At 47.2% G+C, this 15,484-nt stretch overlaps 1 protein-coding gene and 1 pseudogene across 1 annotated transcript in view; one reads left to right on the top strand and one right to left on the bottom strand.

Moving 5' to 3' along the window:
- The first annotated feature begins 307 nt into the window (after positions 1–307).
- LOC150006126 (cell division control protein 42 homolog pseudogene) lies at positions 308–928 on the top strand (annotated as a pseudogene).
- A 10,581-nt stretch (positions 929–11,509) lies between these two features.
- LOC150006125 (uncharacterized protein C2orf78-like) overlaps positions 11,510–15,484 on the bottom strand; it is a 38,176-nt gene continuing 34,201 nt past the window's right edge. Inside the window, exon 6 of the mRNA XM_090280741.1 lies at positions 11,510–11,668. Within this exon, the coding sequence (XP_090136867.1) occupies positions 11,510–11,668 (159 nt within the window). The remainder of the gene's footprint in view (positions 11,669–15,484) is intronic.

Raw genomic sequence — 15,484 nt, 5'->3', positions numbered from 1 at the left:
GGATTAAACATATACTATGTATTTACAAAAATGGCATTAAGCGCATACGATTTTGTAATCCCTTCCATTTTTCCATCTCAGTATGCTGTCTGTAGCATCATTTTCAATGGCTACTTCGATGGCTGTGGAAGGGTCTAGGCAAGTAATTTTCTTCATGAGGAGGAGGAATTAGAGTCAGTGGCATTGCACACTCTGATATACAGGCACTCATGAAATCGTTATTGAGTGCTGCCCACACCCCGGGTGGAGAAGCTGAGGCCATCATCGGATTTGAAATATTTAAAGTGGATAGAAAACTGTTTCAGCAATGCAGACAATTAAGTGTGTTGTTGTGGGTGATGATGCCTTTGATAAAACAGGTCTCCTGATATCCTGCACAAAGAGCAAATTTCCATCTGAATATGTGTGGACTGTGTTTGACAACTATGCTGGAGAACTATATACTCTTGGACTTCTTGATGCTGCAGAACAAGAGGATTATGACCAGTTACTACTGCTGAGTTGTCCACAAACATGTATTTCTAGTCCTTTTTTCAGTAGTCTCTCCATCCTCATCTGAAAATGTGAAAGAAACGTGGGTGCCTGAGATAACTCAGCGCTGTCCAAAGACTCCTTTCTTGCCTTTTCGGAACCAAGTTGATCTCAGAGCTGACCCCTCAACTTTGAGAAACTTGCCAAGAACAAACAGATGCCTGTCACTCCAGAGGCTGTGAAAATGCTGACCCGCGACCTGGAGGCTGCCGAGTTTGTGGGTGTTCTGTACTCACACGGAAAGCCTCAGGAATGTATTTGACGAAGCGATATCGGCTGTCCTGGAGCCTCTGGAATGAAGAAGAGCCGCAGGTGTGAGCTGCTTGAACATCTCTGCAGAGCCCTTTCTGCACAGCTGGTGTCCATCATACTAAAAGCAACGTTTCAAACCAACTAAAGATTAAAAATTACAATTCGTTTTTGCAATAGTAACAAATGCCCTGCACTTACCCACAGCACTTGTGTGAACCAAGCCCATTTGGTATGGTCCCCTTCCGCCTCTCAATACTAGTTAATTTTGAGTAATTGTGTATGTATCATCAGAAAAGTGATCAATACTAGTTTTTGTTTTGTTGTTTAAATTTTTTTTTTCTTTTGTTGAAAAGCCAAACATAATTGTGATGACCCGTAACAGAATAATTCGGGTTGTTGAAGCTGCTCCCAAGTTCCATTATGGAGAGTGATCTGGGACATCTCGTTTTTTTCCCCCCCTTTCTTTATTTTTGAGTGGGAAGTGTGTAGGGGTTTGTTTTTATTTATCATCTTCAAAAAATTAACCATTGGACAGTGCTTTAGGGGAGGGGGATGGCGTGATTCCTCATTCCACTTCCTAGACCTAGTTTAGAAAACATCTTCCCCATCAGGTGCTCTTAGCAAGGAGTACAGTCAATGCCTCACTTAATAACATACTCCGTTTTGAAAGTTGCCTTTACTCTCCACCCTTGAGTAGGTTCAGCATTGGATGAAACCCATGAAAGTGGGTGGAACCTGGCTTGCCCCTCCTCTTTCCTAGCAGGCACTATATACGCGACTTTCAAGGAAATTTGTTAGCCGTTTGCTGATTTTTAAAGTTAATTTCTAACTACTTTCACTGATAAATTAAGAAAAGTATTGTGACTTTTGAAAAATACCACGTGGATTGAGTACATAATTTTAAAAAAATACACTTTTTCCTTGTCAGTCAAGGTCTTATATGCTTAGCATTGTTGTACAGCTTAATGGTATATGATATGGTGTTCTAGAACACAGCGGAAGGCCTGGTATGTATATGAGGGGTGATGCTAGAAGACAGATGTCTGTAGAATGTTGCACATTCTCTTTCAAGGTATGAGGATGGAGACCTGCTTCATTAAGAAGCCGGGGCTGAGTGGGGGAGGGGAGAACATTTAATGACCTGGGACCAGTCAGGGGAATCCCCTAGAGCAGGCAGTTGAGGCTCTCTAGTTTAATAAAAATTATGGACAGAGTCTTAGGAAAACTCTTCATAAGTTTTAATAGTGATTTTATCAGTTTATTTTGGTTGCAGTTTTCAATTTTTAAAAACGTTTAAGTAATCTTCTCCATCTTCCCCAAATTCTAATGCTTGTAGATTCATTGGTGTTGAACCAATGCTTTCTCATGTCTCAACTCTTTGTATATGCATTCTTTTCAGATGTATTAAACAAACAAACAAAAAAACAAAACCTTTCACAAAAAAGAGATAATTATTTATGGATTGGGTAAAACATAAAAAAAAAATTCTCGAAGAGAAGAGCTAAGTCATTTGGGACACATTATAATGACTTTATCAGAGGGATTCGGATCATGAGAGAGTTGTCCTTAACTGAGTTGAAACATGATGTTCTCCAGCAAGTCTAATAACTCCGGCTTGTAGACTCATTTTTGAGCTGAAAACTCTAAGTCCCACAGTGAGCTGCCCAAGGTTGCTAATGAGGGCGTCTGTGAGTCCAGAGGGCCTCCCAGGGGAGTTCCAGTGATGTCTTCAGGCTTGTTTTATGGACACACCCACACTTTAGGGAACTTTTCAAACCAAACGTTGGGATTTATGCATCACCACACAAAAATTTCCCTTGACTTAGATGACCAAGAGGGAAAAGAATATTGTTTTTCATAAACAGTTGAATCTCTTGGCTCAGGGAGCCGTGGCTGAGAAAACATTATGAATAGAGCAGAATCATATAGGTGTCCACGCGTCCTCATCAAGCTCAGAGACAGCCCGCCAGGGCTACTGCCTGACACAGGTCTGTCTGCGTGATGGCTGTGGGAGAGGTGAAGAGTGGGGTGGTGCAGGCACTGCACATCTTAATAAATGCCCTGGGGGCTGAAAATTGTGGCCAGGATATATCTGGCATTCTTAAACATTCCAGGCAGTTCAGGGGCTTCTGATGAGCCTATGGGAATTTAAGGGAAAAGATGTAATTATCTTCTGAAATGCCCTATAACTGAAACTGGACCCCTGTTCTCCGTGATTGGAGAAGGGGGCACTCGCAGGACAGCAGCTCCCTCCTCCCACCCATCCCTGTCTCAGCGTGACTCTCGGAGGTACACGGAAGTCCTCCCCTTTGGGTGGCTGATTTCCTGTGGTGTAGGGAGGCCCCTGCCCTGCCCACTCAGTGGGTTCTTTCACACCCTTCCTGTCAAATAGCAAACGCAGGCAGGGCTACTTCCGCTGTACAATTAGGGTGACCCATAAAGTCAATCCTCCTTAGTTAGTATGGGAAATGTCATAACTTTAGTGAGAGGTATTGCGAAATACATCCTCAAATGCCAGTACCGTGTCACACATGAAAGCAGATTTGATTTGCGGATCCTGGGATCAGTCTTTGCCTTCCCTGACCCCCTTGCACTCTAGGCATTAAAATTTCCATCTAGATTTTCACCTCCCTGACCTCCACAGTGATTAATATTTTTGGTCATGGCTAACACTGCACTAACAGGTTTAGTTCCACCTTTGGGTGGTGTGAGAGACCTGTCTGGGTGTATGATGATCTTGAGGTGAGATGTGGGTTCCTCTGGTCCCCACCTTCTAACACCCAACCTGCCTGGCAAGGGCATGCTCTGCTGCTTCTTCTACAGGTTAATCACCCAGGAACTGGAAGTCCGGTTCCCACTGATACGCTCAGCAGCTTGTCGGTTTACCTCCTCTAACAGGGCGGACTGTAGAAGAGCGTCCTGATCTTTAAGTCAAAAGACCCTAATTTTTAAATTTTCTAAAATTGTAATAAAATACACAATATAAAATTTACCATCTTAGTCATTTTAAAGTGTGCAGCTCAGTGGCGTTAAGCAGTCACATTGTTGCGCAACCATTACTACTACCCACCTCTGGAATGCTTTTCGTCTCACGTAACTGCACACCGGGCCTGTTAAGTAACCCCTCATTCTCACCAGTTGCCGGCAACCACCAGTCTCCTGCCTCTGTGTATTTGATGATGCTAGGTACCTCATATAAGTGGAGTCATATGATATTTGTCCTTTTCTGGCTGGTTTATTTCACTTGGTGTCTTCCAGGTTCATCCATGTGGTAGCATGTGTCAGACATTTCTTTGGTTTTATGGCTGAATAATATTCCACTGTATGTATATTCCATAATTTTTTTATCTATTCACCCACTCATGCACACTTGTGTTTCTTCCATCTTTTGGCTGTTGCAAGTAATGCTGCTATGAACACGGGTGTACAGATACGGCTCTGATTCTTGTTATTCAACATTTTTACTTTGAGGTAGCTGTCAAACCACATGCAGTTGTAAGAAATTATACAGGTGCAGGTGTCTGTAATTTTATCACCTTCTGCCACCAAACTCAAGATACCAGCCAGTTCCATCATCACAAGGATCCCCTGTGTTGGCAGACCCCGAGATTCAGCTCCAGACTTCCTGGTCCATTTCTAAAGGGTGAGAAGCAATCACATAGCTGAGTCCCCACCTGGCGATGTCCTGCCCCAGGTCTCGCACCGACACCGCAGGTGGAGCCCCTGAGAGACCTGGGTCAGGGTGATGGTTCCTCACCACACGCTGGAGTAAGCTCTGGCCTCCAGAGCGATGAGTGGGGCGAGAGACAGGGCACCTCAGCCAGTGCTCTCACTTCACCCCCTGTCCTGCTCGACAACCACCATGCTTATGCCACCGGTCACCACGCTGCTAGTCAAACCCCGACAAAGTGGCCTCAGAAACAAGACACTTCACTGGGACTGTGCTGTCCAACAGGAATAAAACGGGGGCCACATGTGGCGTTTTAAATTTTAAATTAATCGCACTGAAAGTAAAAGGAAATGCTTGATGTTAATTTTAATAATACATTGCATTTAATCCAATATATGCAAAATTTTATCATTTTAACACGAAATCAGTGTAAACATTTTCAATGTGTTACTTACATCCTTTTTCTCATACCAAGTCTCTGATACCTGGTGCATATTTTGCATGTATAGCGCATCTCAGTTTGGACTAGTCGCATTTCAGGGGCTTGATGGCTAGGTGTGTTGGACAGGATAGATTTAGAAGCAAATTTTGGGCAATCAAGCTCTGTGACTGCTCATTGTCTGAGAGGCTTGTTTATCCCACTGATGTGGGCATCTGCTGGGATCGGTGCTCAGGTAAGCCACGCATAGGGCCGGCTGGTAGTGGGGGATATACCAGGCTTGCTCTTAGGGTTTGTTACCTCAGGAACCTGTCGCTTATTGGCAGCCTCAGTTGCTCTACCTGTTCAGTGGCTCCAGCATCAGAACCTGTCTAGAGACCAGAGAAGAAAGACTTGGCCAAGGCATGCACATTGTCACCTTGGGACAGGGTGGAGGCCAAGCTAGCTGGTGATAGCTTTCAAGGGAATTGCACTGGGATTCCAGACTCCTGAAAAGGAGTGGAACTCTGCAACTTGGTACAGTTACAGGTGGGACTCTGGAAGTTGATCTAGTTCCCTGGACCCAAGGGGATTGGGGTTCCACGTTAGTCACCTGAATTAACCTCACAAGGCCTCCAGCATGAGGACAGCCCCTCTCTCTCCCTAGGCATGCCTGTCCCAGCCTTCCTCCCAGGACTTGGCATTGCCACCCACTTCCAACCACCTCAGGAGATAGCTGGAATGCCAGCACCCTACAGGCATCTTTTGTCAGCTAAAAGCACCATGGACATGGGTGGTTGGATAAAAAGTCCTCTGTGTGTTGCAGGCTGGGACAATGTCTATCACTGCCTACTCCTTCATTATGGGGATTTTTCTCTATGCTTAATGCTCCTGGAGAGAAGTGCAGATTTCCTGCAAAATGTATGGCTTATTGGGCTTGCACACTGACTGCTCTTCTTGGAAAGGCTGCTATTCAGCACTGACCCCACTCCCTGTCCTCAGCCCCTCCACGCCCAACCATGCAAATAGCACATTCTGAGATCCTGGAATAAAAAGTGTGTCCAGAGGGGGTCTGTATATGTTGCCTATGGGATGAAATATATTGTTATGGCTAATTTCACCCATTTCATTTTACTTTGTTAATTTGGCTACTTGAAAGTGGAAAGTGACCGCTGTAGTTTGCATTGTGTTTCTGTTGAGCAGCTCTTCTCCCATGGGTGCTGGACACTGTGACACCCTGGACTGGGAGTCATGCCATCCACATTCCAATGCTATGTGTCCCACTAACCATCCTTAAGACTTTGAACACATTCCTCCTCTGAGCCTCAGTTTCCTGATCTGTGAAATAGGACAGTTGAATTAGATACAATCCAAATCACCTACAACTTTCAACTTCTCTGTTACCCAAATAATGTGGGTAAATGAGAAAGAAATGATGGTTTGGCACAACATTTCTCCATTGCTGCAGAAAGATGAGGCTCACAGTCACCCTGTTGTGATAAAAAAGTTAAACAGCAGAGTATTGGTAAATGGACAGGGCACTGTGGGCAATCTTTTCATTATTTATTAGCCATCTCCCCGAATTCCCTGAGGAATCCTCCCTCTTTGGAAACCTGAGCTCCCGAGTCTCATTGCAGCCCTGCCCCGGAGGTCTACGCCTGAGAAACCTTCCTTGCAGCGGCCACAAATGCAGGGCCCTGCCGCTCAGAAATGCATCCCAGGGCAAACGAGCAAAGGCATTAACTGCCTCTTCCAGGAACTCTTCTACAGAAATCTTTTAAGAGCTGGAGGGGGTAGCTGCATCTGGGCTCTAGCATTGTTTATGCGTGTAAACATAGAAATAAATATTTAAGACCAACAGATAGAAGAGCCAAAATTACTCACGGGCCTCTCTTCTGCATCACAGAAGCCCACAATGGGTCCCTCTGTTCTGCCTTCCTCTGCAGCTGGCCAGCGTTCCCTTTCTTGCTTGTCACTTCCTTGCCTTACAAGTCTTAGACAGTTTTCTCTTTCTTGGGGACAAAGTCTGGTATTCTAGTGTCTCCTTGCTCTTGCCCCCTGCGGATTCCCCTGCCCAGGCTCCCCTCTCCCACTCTTCCAGGTCACTCTCCATTTCCCAAGTCAGTCCAGCCCAACTCCCAGCCCTGGCTCCTGGGATCCGCTTGGCTGCAAAGGCTCTTTCCGCCAGTCAGAGCCTCTCTCTGTTTATACCACTTTGTGCTGTGCACCATCAGCTGACAGGATGCAGGCCTCCTCCATAATAGCTAATGAAGCACAGGCTACCCTTCACTGTGGGCTTACTCTGTGACCTCCGCTGCGCCTGTCTTACCTCGTTCCATCCTCCAACACTCATGCCTGCAGGCACGGTCACCCAGGGAACGGCAGATTGAGATGGGTGGCCTCAACCAGTCCGCTCTGGAACCGACACGAGTCACCTGATGCTGGCTCCTTCCTTGGCATTCCTGCAGGACATTTTTTTTCTCTGTCATAGCAATTGTACAAGCACACTCAGCTGCCATTACAAGGTTCCACAGACTAGGGGTGGCGTAGGGGAGTATTAAAAACAGAAATTCATTGGACTTCCAGCCAAGATGAAGGCTTAGACTGACACGCTCCATCTCCCTCCACAACTAAGAAGGAATACAACTACCACAAAACCAGAAATAGCCAGAAGTTCCAGAAAATAAAGCTACGTGGAAGTCCAACGTATGAAGTTATAAAGAAGTGGTGCTCATCCAGATGGGTAGGAGGGGTGAAGCCGGGACAAAGAGGTCAAGCTGTGCTGGTGGCGGCAGCTGCAGCAATGGTGGTGGGACAGCGGTAAGCACAGACACCTGTATTTAAGGGGAGGCAAGAAGTGCCTAGAGAGCATCCCCGGCTGCAGAACAGACCCATGAGCTCGTGAGTCCAACGCCGGGGAAGGCAGACCCCATTGCCTCGGACTGTGGGGGACAGAAGCTGTAGGGATGGAGGAGGAGGCTCCTGGTTTCTCAGCAGAGAGTGAATGGCAGAAATCCATCTTGGACCCCCAGACCCACAGGAAACACCACAGTGTGGTGAGACGGGTCGCCTGGTAGTCATGAGTGCACGGAGCTCCGCCCCTATGATGTAGAATGTGTGACAGCACCGCCCAGGAAGCAAAGGTAAACACAAAACTGTCAGGATGGCACAGATCATGATAGAGATCCCGGTGACACTGCTGACCAGACAGCAAATATCTGATATAACGGCTCAGCAGATAGGAAATCTTCCTGAAACACAGTTTAGAGCTTTGGTTATAAAAATGCTTACAGACCTAACAGCAGATCTTAAATAAGATGGGGAAGGAATGAAGGCTAGTCCTGCTGAAACGAACAAAAACACATACGAAACTAGTGGTGAGGGCAAGAAAACCAGAGATCAAATCAACAAATTGGAACATAGGGAAGGAACAAACAGTCAACCAGTGCAGAAAGAGGAAATGAAAAGTGAGGAAAATGAAGAGAGGCTCAGAAACCTATGGGACAGCTATAAGCGGGCCAACATCCGAATCATAGGGTTACCAGAAGGTGAAGAAGAAGATCTAGAAATTGAAAAATTATGTGAAAAAATAATGAAGCAGAACTTCCCGAACTTGGGGAAGAAAATAGACTTACAGGTCCAGGAAGCACAGAGAGTTCCAAAACAACTGGACCAAGGGAGAACCACTCCAAGACTCATTATAATCAAATTGTCAAAAATTAAAGATAAAGAGAGAATCTTAAAAGCAGCAAGAGAGAAGAAAAGAATCATGTACAAAGGGGTCCCAATTAGACTATCAGCTGATTTCTCAAAGGAGACCTTGAAGGCAAGAAGGGACTGGCAAGAAATATTCAAAGTGATGAAAATCAGAAACCTACAGCCACAAATTCTCCATCCAGTGAAACTGTCATTCAGAATAGAAGGGCAGAGAAAGTGCTTCCAGGACAAAGTAAAACTGAAGGAGTTCATCAGATCCAAACCACTGTTATATGAGATGTTAAAGGGACTTGTTTAGGAGAAAGAGAATCAAAACTATGAACATTAAAATGAAAACTGTATCACAAGAACCAACAACAGAAGCTAGGGAATTGAAACCAAGGCAAACTAAGTAGGCAATGAGAGTGTGAAAAGAATTATAGGTATGAGGAACTTTGGGGGGGGGGAGGTCAGCAGGGAGGGAGATGGTACAGGAATTAAGAAGCATAGTAGGAGGGAGTGGAGTAAATAGGAAGATGTTGAGAAGAACTATATGCACAGCCAATGGGCATGGACTAAGTGGGGGGACAACTGGAGGGAGGGGTGTCACTGGGTGGAGGGGAGCAGAGTGAAAAGAAATCGGAACAACTGTAACAGCGTAATCAATAAAGCATATTAAAAAAAATAGAGATCCATTGTCTCAGAGTCTGGAGGCTGGAAGCTCGAGATCAAGGTATCAACAGTGTTGGTTTCTCATGAGGCCTCTCTCCTTGGCTTACAGATGGCTGTCTTCTCCTTCTGTCACCATGTGGCCCTCCCTCTGACTTGGATATGTGTCCTAATCTCCTCTTCCTGTAAGGACATCAATCAGATTGGATTAGTGTCCACTCAGATGACCCCATTTTAATTTAATTGCCTCTTTAAAGACCCTGTCTCCAAACAGTCATATTCTGAGGTTCTGGGGGTTAAGACTTCGACATATAATTTTGGGAGACACAGTTCAGCCCCCAGCAGCACTGATCGCAGCCACCTTTAGACTGTAGTGGGTTAGGTGAGTGCCCATTTTCCCTCTGGGATACAGAGGCGGTGTGTGATCCGGCCCTTTGTCCTTCTCAGTGCCAAAGCCAGCTTAGCACTTTATAGGAGACATTTTCACTTGGTAGCAAACCTGGACCTCAAGGGCCGAGATGGTCAGGTGGTCATCTGTGTGTAAGGGGCAGAGGAGCGATGTCGTTTTGCTTCCTCGAATGTTTTGTTTGCATGAGGAACAGAGGAACAGAGTTAGCGGCTCTGCCTCCAGCTAGAAGGGATCTTAGGAGGCCTGGGGATCTGGTGTGGTCCTGAGGTTTGGGAGAGGGTGGTCTGGAGGCTGAGCCCCAGGTGGAAGAGACAGTATACACTTAGGTATCAAAAGTGAAGGGGGCGGGTGGGTTTGCAGGCCGCTACGATGCCTGGGATATACCTGTGTGTGAGCACGGGGCAGGGAGGGAGGGGCCAGAGAGTGATGGCTGAGGTCGCCGTGTAGAGCTGGGGTTGTCTTGAGGGTGCTACGGAAGTCAGCCCAAGGAAACAGGTTCTTTTTGTTTTTGGCTCCTGATTGCACACAAAGTCTGAGAAAAGACTGATGAGCTCAGGGTATACCTGGCCCCTTCTTCTGATTGGTGGAGTTTCTGGGAAGGGGCATCTTCAGTGCCTTTTTTTTTTTTTTCCAGTAAGAGAGATACAACAAATTCTGCTGAACTACCACCAGGGTTCCCTGTCTTAGTAAATGTCACCATACAGATGACTAAGCCCAACACATACCCCCACCCAGACTTTTTCTTAAACCTCACCCCCCTGAATGAATCCATCTCCAAATCCCAGAGAGGCTACCTCCCAAAGACCTCAGGAGTCCAGCTCCCCCGCACTATCATGTGGAAGCCACCAGCCTTTCCCTGGGACCACTGCTGGGGGCTGGGCTTCCGGCTACAGCCTAGACCCCTGCAATTCATGTTGCACTCAGCAATCAGACACATTTTCCAAAATGTGAATTGCTGCCCTGCTCGGAACTTTCCGTTGGCACTTTGCTGTTCTTTGGGTTAAGTCCAAACTCTTCATGTGACCTCCAAGCCTGTACAAGCCCCAGGCCCCTCTCCTCCCACTGTTCCACCATAACCCTCCAGGGGGCCACAGAGAATGTTGGCAGAGTTCTGCCCTCAGCTCACGCCTCTTCCTGCCTTTTTGCTAGATTAAATCTTGCTCATCATTCCTGTCAGCTGCCACCTTTCACAGGAGTCATCTTTGATTCCTAGTGGAGACCACACCCTGCTCTCTGCAGCCCCTGCCACAACACGCATGCGGAGGGTACCTACTTACCAGGCTGCCTCTTCCACAGAGTCTGGGCTCTTCTAGAACAGAACTGTGTCTCTTGTTTTCTTCAAACCCCCAAGGCCTAACACAGGGTTGGCACAGAGTGGGACCAGTGTATACTTATCAACTGTGTGAGCAGGTCACGAATTAGTCCTGTGTGAGACCGGTCACCCTGTTTCTGCTTTTACAGGCCTGACTTCTAAGATGCTGCCCTTTCCCTGATGGACCTCATTCAAGTTGGCGTCAGAAGTTCTGATTATTTGATTGAGGCCCAAATGTTCCACCAATATAAGTAAGTGCAACAATGCAGGCAGGAGGGAAGGAATACACATCAACCTGGGTCGGCTCCTCCTTCTCTCTCTGGGCGCCTGCCGATGAGAGCACTGTGTGGCATGTGAGCGTGCGAGACGGACCGAGGCCAGACGGAGGTGGAGGTTGGCAGGTCTCTGTTGTCCACAAGTAGCTCCTGTACCAGGGTGTTAGTGGTCAGGGTAAGTCCAGGGACATGGTGGGTATTTTTATTGTGTGTCTGCTATAACCTAAGGCACTCCCCTGGGGAAATGAGAACATGCAAGCTGAAGGCTGCACGTGCCTTATTGACACTGGGCTTTGATCTCCTGATAGGGGCCTTCAGACCCAATGGCAAACCCATGACATGACAGCTCATGCGCCCAACTGCCTCCGGGACTTGCCGGGTGGCGGATGGTGAAGGTGCACTGGGCCCTCCACAGGGCTTCGGCCAGCATGACCACCTGGAATTAGGTGGCGGAGGCAATTTGGTGACTCACAGGACAAGGGACAGCTCACATGGGACCAACTCCACATCCCCAAATCAACAAAGGCTACTCGAGTCGTCAGTTATGACCAGCTTTGTGTCTGTCCAGAGAACTGCGTTCCACGGTGGCAGCCACAGTGCTGGGGGCTGTCCTGTGGCTGGGAGGCCAGAGGCAGTCAGGACAGAAAGAACTTAGCGACAAGGACATGTGACCACTTTGGACGAGTACTTAAAGACAACAGGTTGGATACATGTTCATGAAACTCCATCAACATTACCATAGAGGGGTTGAAAAAAGGGCAGAAGACTGCAAGGGTACAGAAAATGAGGCAGGGCTCTGCTCTTGCAGCAACATTCTGGAAGGTGTCAAGATTATGGATAACTGATAGATGAGTGAGCAGATATGGAAAGCTCAATTGCTGATACTGAGTGAGGAAAGATGAAAAGTGGCACCACGTATTCCCCAGAAGCCTCCAAAGGCTCAGGAAGGGCAGCACCACATGCCTCCAGAAGGGGAGGTCCAGAAGAGTATCCTTGGAAGCTGTTCAGAAAGAAGTTGGGGTCCCCCTTCCCTCTGTCCTCCTCTGCTCTGCACAGTCAGGTAGGCTGAGAAAAAAATCTGAAATTGTATCCTCTGAAGATGTCTAAAGTGAAAGTCTCTGAACAGGAGGCCGCTGGGCACAGTGAAGCAATACTCAAATGGCCATTTTGGAATGCTTCCTAAAAGTGGTGAGTTGGGTCCTGCAGGAGGTAATGGCCCTGAATTGGTGAGGGGGGAGGAGGTTTTATGGTGAGAGGATGACTCACGACAGAGCACAGAGGCCAGAACGAGCCAGCTGCTAATAAGAAGATCTTGGCTGGGGCTCATGGGCACAGTGCCAAGTAGACAGGAGTGCAGAAGGAGGTGAAGTGGGCTCTGAGGACCATGGCGATGCCAAACCGGGGGCTCAGAGTCAGGAAGAAACATGCTCGCTGAGGTCATAAGCAAGGGCATGAATGATGGGAACAGGATTTCAGGAGGGCTTTTCTGCAAGCTGAACATCTAGATTGGGGTCTAGTTCAGGGAGCCCAGAGAAAAGTCTCTGCCCATATTCAGGGGGTAGAAGAGTGGGGGCTAAGGCAGGGGAGAGATGCAAGTGGGAAAAACCACAAGGCAAACAGCCCTTTCTCGGCCAAGGCAAATGCTGTCCATTCCTGCAGCCCTGCTCACATTCTTTCCTGGGCCACTGTCGCTCTTCAAAAATGCATTTTGGGTAGGCAAGAACCCTGGATTTATGAAAATCCCAGTTTATTGAAGTATTTGAAGGAATCCTAGCCAAGAAATGAATTTGACTTTAAACAGAAAAACACATTCTCTTAAGAGATTTCTCTGTTATCAATCCTTGGCCACAACCCACAGAGCACTGGATGTGCCCTTCGGGGTGGCAGTGGAGGGGAGGAGGCATCCAGAAGGGCTGGAAGGCTCCGCCCACTGACAGGTCATCTGCTGAGTTTCCCCCCAGGTCTGCTGTGCTCCACCCTCCTGTGCCCATCCTGCCTCCTGGGCCCTTTCTACTGCTGAGCCCATACCTTAGAGTAATGGGACCCAGGCTCCCTGAAGGTAGAAAGTGCTCAGTGAAGCCAGCTGCTGTTTCCAATCATCACAGCGAAACCTCATTGATCCTTCCCACAGCTCTGTGGGCTCATCCTTTGACCTACAAGGTGAGTGGGACTCAGGGTGACTTGACATCATATGGCTGCATCACACAGTGAATGGGCACAGAATGCTCGTGGCTGAGTTCATGTCATCCTTCTTTATTCAGATTCCAAGACATGACCTGTCCTGTGGCAGAGATGTGTCTTTTGCCAGAAGTCTAGGGTGAAATCAAATGCTCTTCCCTGCAATAACATTGTTTGATCTAGATGTGGATCTGTCATTTTTTTCCTTCTACTGACTTTCAGACACTTAAAAAATATACACAGTGTAAAATTTAGCATTTTAACCATTTTTTAATGTACAGTTCAGTGGCATTAAGAACATTTACACTGTTGTGCAACCTTCGTCTGATGTTTTAAACCCAATCTCCCACCTGCATTCTTCATGCTCCCTGCGGAAGAACCCACGTTCAGTCTTGGAGTCAGCAGAGACTTAGAAATCATGTTGTCCGGCCTGCAAACAGACGTAGCCCTCCCTGCAGCCTCCTGACACCTGGTCTCTGGACTTTTGCTCTGACCTGCCCCTGATGGGAAGGTCACCACTCAGCGAGCTCTGCCACTTCCCTTCTGGGCCCTTGTGTGCTGCCCAGCCCCAATGGCCTCTCTGTATCTTGCCCACAGGCCCCTGCTCAGCCCACTTGAACACATCTCATAAGGCTCTTCCTTGTTCAGGCAGTAGCAAGAGACCCCACTGGCTCAGCAGTCAGATCTGGGTTCAAATCTAAAATCTGCTGCCCTGAGGATAATCAGTTATGTTCTCTGAGCCTCAGCTTCCTTCTCTGTAAAATGAAGATTCTACCCCCTAGTTGTTGTGTGGCTAAGAAATACTATACAAGAAGCACGTCATACCACCTGGAAATCACTTTTGTTTAACGACAGAACAGACCTCTCCGACTGTACAGCAACGGGAGCCCGCACGTCCCCCCATGGGACAAGCTTTCTATTTATTTGTAATTGGTCCCCTCCACTTGGTATGTGCACGTTCTGTTGCAATCCCATGGCTATCCATTTGCATTTCAAAAACTGGTCTGCTCTTAAGTCTGACTAACCGGTCCAGAGAGCTAGTAAATAACAATCAGCCACCCATCAACTGTTTATAACACTGTGTATTTACACAGAACTAAGGGCTTTGGGTATTGTTTATATAACAGTCTATGATTATTTGTGTAACAGCTTATGATTATATAACTGCTTACGAGCCTGAGATGGAATCCAGACATGTCTGTGATAGAGGGACGGGGTGGACCTTGGCAAGTGTGTTTCCATGAGAGGCTGCAGGGCATCCTGAGAGGATGTGCATCCTAGGGCGCGAGGAGCCAGGCAGGATAAGGCTCTTTCCAATCATGGCAAAGGAGGGCGATTCTGTGTGGGTGTCACTCAAATCTATCCCAGTACAGTGTGTGCATGTATCTGAGTTTAACAAAAAAGAGGGAACCTGAAACTAAAGTTGGAGCTGTGCTATTAGGAATGCTCATAGACAGGGGGTCAGGATGAGGGGGCTGGCCAGGAAACAGGTGAATGTGCCTCTTGGTGCCGAGGACAGGAGAAGTTTAAATACATTCAATGCAGAATACTGTCCTAGGGGTGACCAAGTCCAACAGGGGTTATAATAAAAGAACCCAAGTGGCCATCAGGGGGTAAGAAGTGTCATGCATTAGGAGAGAAGGTCAGATAAACTACTGTAGGGGATGGAGAGTTGGCTTGTGGAGGAGGTAGGAGTTGGATAGAATAGGTAGCTCTGATCAATGGCATAGCTGACTGATATTTGCCTTTCAATATAAGTTTTCCCCACTTTCTTTTTTTAATACTATTTGTTTTTCTAATATTTAATTTATTTATTTTTAGAGAGGGGGAAGGGAGAAAGGGAGGGAGAGAAACATCCATGTGTGAGAGGAACATTGATCAATGGACTGCCTCTCACATGCCCCCCACTGGGGACCTGGCCCTCAACCCAGGTATGTGTCCTGACAGGGAATTGAAACCTTTTGGTCCCCAGGCTGGCACCCAATCCACTGAGCCACACCCGCCAGGGCTCTCCTCACTTTCTATAATACCTGGACTCCCGATTTTTAATCGGGAATATGGTCACCCACATTTC

Source organism: Furipterus horrens, unplaced genomic scaffold (genome assembly GCF_987537825.1).
Source record: "Furipterus horrens unplaced genomic scaffold, mFurHor1.1.pri manual_scaffold_6, whole genome shotgun sequence".
In the NCBI taxonomy this organism is placed as follows: domain Eukaryota; kingdom Metazoa; phylum Chordata; class Mammalia; order Chiroptera; family Furipteridae; genus Furipterus; species Furipterus horrens.
This window is presented reverse-complemented; position numbering and strand designations above follow the sequence as displayed.